We start from the raw sequence: 5,184 nt of genomic DNA, 5'->3' as shown, positions 1-5,184 counted from the left end.
TAAGAGGTGAGTCGGTGGTTAAAACGAATTTTGTTACTTATTAGTGATTTGGATTCAGGCACTTTAGTACAGGGATGGGGATGCGTCGGGTTGGCCGGTTGGGTGAGTTTTCGGTGAATCCAACCCTATCGAAATTATATACTTTCTACGCAATTTGAATTTGATCTGAAAAATATATACTTTTTACCTGATTTGAACCTGATTTACATTTTTAAGATAAAATTTGAATTCAATCTGACTCGAAATAATATATTTATAAAAAAATATTACTTTTATTTAATAAAAAAATAGAGATTTAATTAAAAATATATATATAGTGGTATTATTATAATTATTTCTAAATATATAAGATAAAATTAAAAAAATTTCGTATCGATCAAAATATATTTTTTACTCTAAAATCGAGCTAAGCCTCTATAGGATCAGATAGGGTCGAAATTTGTCGGTTTCGGTGTTATACCCATCCCTACTTTAGTATACACGAGTGTATAAATTTAAATTTAAATATTTTTATATAAAAATTGGGTTAAATTTTAAGAAAATGTTATATTTTTATATAAATTTACCAAAAAAAATAAATTTAGTTAATCTATATATATCATCAGTCATGTCATGAAACATTGTGAATCGTCATATCAATATTATTGATCACCGCATTAGTATTATAAAATGTCATCTCAATAATGTAATGGTTAACGACGAAAATTATTGATTAAAGGGACATATTAAGTTTTTTCCCTAAATTTAAAGGCTACAATAACTGAAAAAATAGTTCGAGACTCACATTAAATTTTTTTAAAAAAAAATTGGGAGTTTGAGATATCCTTAAATCAAAATTTAATGGTTGGGTGATTTAATATAAAGAAATGATGACTAAATAAAACCTTCCTATAAATTAGATATCCAACCAGATAATTTACAGCTAACGTCGTTAAAGGGGCTAAATCTACGAGATAATGTGTTGGAATTATTTATTTCACGAGATAACGTTCTCCCAAGATTAATTGCTGAAGTAGGGCGAATTGCAGAGTGTTGGCCGTAGGTCGCCATGCCTTCTGGGCGACCTACGACATGGCAGCTTCAGTGCACAACCCAACCCATAGGTCGCCATGCACTCCCAGTGACCTCCTAGGCCGCCATGCACTCCGGGCGATCAAGGAGGTCGCCATGCACGCCCGGCGACCTTGTCTCCTTGCATGGCCATGTGATATTTCTGCACGTCCCACTCTATGGATGCAACGCATGCATGAGGGAGCAGAGGGTTAAAGCTTGGTCGTCGGGCAGGAATCTCCCAGCTATGACATGCAGGGCGTGCAGAGGGTTAAAAGCTTGGTCGCCGGGCGTGCATGGCGACCTCCTTGGTCGCCCGGAGTGCATGGCGACCTAGGAGGTCGCTGGGAGTGCATGGCGACCTATGAGTTGGGTTGTGCATGTCCCATGCACACGATCATTCCCTCGTCGGAAGCTGCCACGTCGTAGGTCGCCCGGAAGGTATGGTGACCTACGGCCAACTGTGTAATTCGCCCTACTTCAGCAATTAATCTTGGGAGAACGTTATCTCGTAAAATAAATAATTCCAACACATTATCTCGTAGATTTAGCCCGTTAAAGGTTTAATGCTTTAATGACTATGATAAACAATTTCTGTCATAATGATAATTTTACTTAGGATTTTTTTAATTACCAAAATAAAATGGTTCTAAACGTTGGGTGACCATCTAGTAGTTTACTCGTTCCATAAAAAGGATCATTTACTAAACTATTGTGTTGCAATGTGTCAAGAATTGGCAGAAAGAACCCACATTTACATTAAATTAGGCTTATATTAAAAATACGCACAATAGTAGGGGACTCAACAAAGTAACACCATATAATCGGGGGACCATTTGTGTATTTTACCCAAGCATTTTTTTGTCAAAATTGATACCTAAATTATTCAATCTTTTTCATCTAAGTTAAAAAAAATTGACATGTTGTATTATTTAAAGAATATTTTAAGTATTTAGATGAAAAAATTGAATACTTTATCTACCTATTTTGATAAAAAAAAAATATTTTAAATATTTATTTATGACATAAACCAATATAAGCATCATATATTGATGATGAATTCCCCCTCTTTCTTTCACAAATAACAAAAGGACTCGCCAATATGATAACAATGATTAGGGAATAAACTAGAAGAGACCTTTTAGCAGAAATCAAATTAAAAGGTGATCTAATCTTCGGGACATCTCCTCGAGTGGTAATTCCAACATTTTTCACGGTTTCATCAACTCTTGTTTGATGTAATTAAGGACTTCATCAACATTCACTGTCCATGCAACGGAAACTGGGGAATAGCCGGTCCATGGATTGCTTCCGTTCCATCTGTGCGAACAAATCATGGCATCAACATTAGTAACAACAACATCAACTCTAATTTCATTCAATAATAAATAAGTATATTGCTCGTCTTTGAATACTTTTTCAATCCTTGATCCAACAATGTATGCCCCCTGCATATGCCCTCTGTCTCGACCCTCACGACTCCGTTCTTGTACGTGAAGAGATCCGGCCGAACCAGAGCCACGAAACTAACAGGGTCGTGGAGGAATATCCCTGGTATGAAAAGTTTTCTCAAGGCTTAGAAAGTGGAGAGAAAAAGAGTGATATTTAGTTTACAGTTGCAAAAGATTACCATGTACACCCTCGGATTTCACATGCCAATTCCGGTAGAATTCGCACATCTCACTTAGCAGCTGAGCATGCTTCCCCTTTGATTGCTTCAGTTCGATGATGTCATCGTCTAACAGATAAAAGATGATGATCTTTGTCACGATGACTACCTCGAATCAACATGCAAAAGAAGCTTGTCTGCTAAGAGAAATGGCAATTAAGTTCATACCTGTCATTTGGACTTGGGTAGTAATGTTTATCCCGACGATGACAATATTTGCTCCCGATGTAAACACGATATCAGCTGCTTCGGGGTCTCCATAAATCTGTAGTCAGACAAACGAATTCAGAATGGGTGCAGCTCAGCCTTGTAATGATCAATGGGAGAACATGATCATGATGAGAAGGGACCTTGTAGTAAGAAACAAATTTAGCAGCCTTTAGTACTTACATTTGCCTCAGCAGCAGGATTCTCATTTCCTAATGCAAAGAATGAGCCACCAAGTACAACAATATTTTTCACCTTGCTAACAAAGGAAGAGTCCCTTTTGATTGCCTGGAGAAATAAAAAAGAAAGAGAGGATGTTTAAACACCAAGCTGTGAAATCTATCATCAATAACAAAACTTAGGAAACTGATAAGAGAGTAGCAAGGACTTACCAGTGACAAGTTGGTCAGTGGTCCAAGTGCAAGCACAGATACCTCACCAGGATATTCAGACACCTTTTCAACTAAAAATTCAGAGGCGGACTTATCGGATTTCTTAGTTTTCGGCTGAGGTAGATACATATTCCCAAGTCCATCTGAGCCATGAATAAAGTCAGCGACACAAGGCCTCCCACCCTTTTCCATGGAAACCACGGTTAGGCTAACAATATCAAAGCACAATGCATCAAAATAATCTTCAAGAGTCATCTGAACTTGCAATAACCTGGGTGATTGCCTCATGTTACATATACACAGAACCATGCAAGAAAAGAAAAAGAAGAGGAAAAAAGGTTCCAAACATCATACACATGTTGAACAAATGGTAATTTCGGCAATGGGTAGAAAATTGCAAATACTAGAAATTGAGTAAGTTAACAATAGCAGTGAGGTCCATTTCTTAAACGTAAAAAGAAGTATTTTCTATGGAATTACAGTCCGGTTTGGAGAATGGCTGCATTACCTTAAGAGGCTCGGGGCTGCCTTCTGCTACGGGAACACCAGGACACCCTGCGATTTCACACTGGCATTTTGCACCTCAAAAAGAGGATCAAATCATGAACATATTCCAAATGCATACGAAAAGCAGGAATTACAGTCCGGTTTGGAAAATGAACCCTTTTCATCAAGTCATTCATGATCCCAATCACTAAAAATCACTCACTTTATCCTTAGAAGAAGATGTATGGCATAAAGGGAAAATGGTGAAGTGAGTGGTTTTGGTGATTAAGACCATGAATATGGTGACGAGAAGAGTTCACGAAATAATTTCTCGAAAAACAGATAAAATATTTTTTAAACAAGAACTTACAAGAAGTAAGGCGTTACTAGTCGCATCTTTGGTATGGAGGTTGCCAAAAACAGTCGTCAAACCTAGGATCTCATATTCTGGATTCTGGAATGCCATTAAGATCGCCATGCTATCATCTGTTAACCAAACAACACCACATCCATATATCAATAGGATAGAGAAATCTAATAATATATATAGATCTAACCAGTTCAAGAATTATGCATATAGCCAAATCAAAAGACTGATTAATTTCTATTTCGACAAGGTAAACAAAAAATAAATCGAAAAAATAAAATAAAATAATTTCCAGTTTCATTATTATTCTTGTTTAAGCAACTAAACATGCTGATTTCTCCAAATACAGAGAAAAACCAAAAAAAAAAAAAGAAGGGAAGCTGACCAATCCCGGGATCGGTATCGATAATGAGCTTATTCCTGTAGGCATGTGAGACAAAAACGCCGTCGCTTCCGCCTTTAACGACAATTCCGTCGTGAGAATCTTTCTTTAGTTCACAATCCATATTCAAGGTAAATTTCAGAAAATTACGGAAAAAGTTTATACAAAGTGATAGAAACTATGATCGTATGATATAAAATTCAACGAATATGGATGTGAATAAGAAATCTAAGTTTATAGGTTTTTCTGTCGTAGACGAAAAGGATGGACGCTTCCACTCCCAACAGAGTCCCCGAAGAAGAAGAAAACCAATGATGTATTTTTGGCTATGGAGATGGCTTCTTCTTCATCCTTTAAATACCATTTCCGGGTTTGGGCGGAGTAGCTGACGTCATCAACTTTATTGGTGAACAGCGAATGAAAAAGCGAAACGTGGATAACATGATTGGACGATTCTTATGATTTGCTTGATGCCAGTATCGCATCGGATCATTCCAAGAAAATTATTTTTTTAAAGAATTAGGTGACTGATTTCACAAAGGAGAAAACCTTGTGTAACTAGTAAATATATTTTCTATTATACTGATATTTTTAATTATTATTATATTATATTTTTTTAAATCATATCGAA

General features: G+C 36.4%; 1 protein-coding gene across 1 annotated transcript; it reads right to left on the bottom strand.

Annotated features, from left to right (window-relative positions):
• Nucleotides 1-2,099: 2,099 nt before the first annotated feature.
• On the bottom strand, nt 2,100-4,834 carry LOC120188093 (uridine nucleosidase 1-like). Its single transcript, XM_039191620.1, has 9 exons — nt 4,557-4,834; nt 4,175-4,290; nt 3,827-3,886; nt 3,319-3,501; nt 3,110-3,214; nt 2,888-2,984; nt 2,681-2,788; nt 2,466-2,601; nt 2,100-2,370 (listed from the first exon to the last, which is right to left on the bottom strand). Exons 1-9 carry the CDS (start codon nt 4,675-4,677, stop codon nt 2,262-2,264), a joined length of 1,035 nt encoding a protein of 344 aa, XP_039047551.1. The 5' UTR covers nt 4,678-4,834; the 3' UTR covers nt 2,100-2,261.
• Between the last annotated feature and the right edge of the window lie 350 nt (nt 4,835-5,184).

This window comes from Hibiscus syriacus, unplaced genomic scaffold (genome assembly GCF_006381635.1).
Source record: "Hibiscus syriacus cultivar Baekdansim isolate YM2019G1 unplaced genomic scaffold, ASM638163v2 tig00116938_pilon, whole genome shotgun sequence".
In the NCBI taxonomy this organism is placed as follows: domain Eukaryota; kingdom Viridiplantae; phylum Streptophyta; class Magnoliopsida; order Malvales; family Malvaceae; genus Hibiscus; species Hibiscus syriacus.
This window is presented reverse-complemented; position numbering and strand designations above follow the sequence as displayed.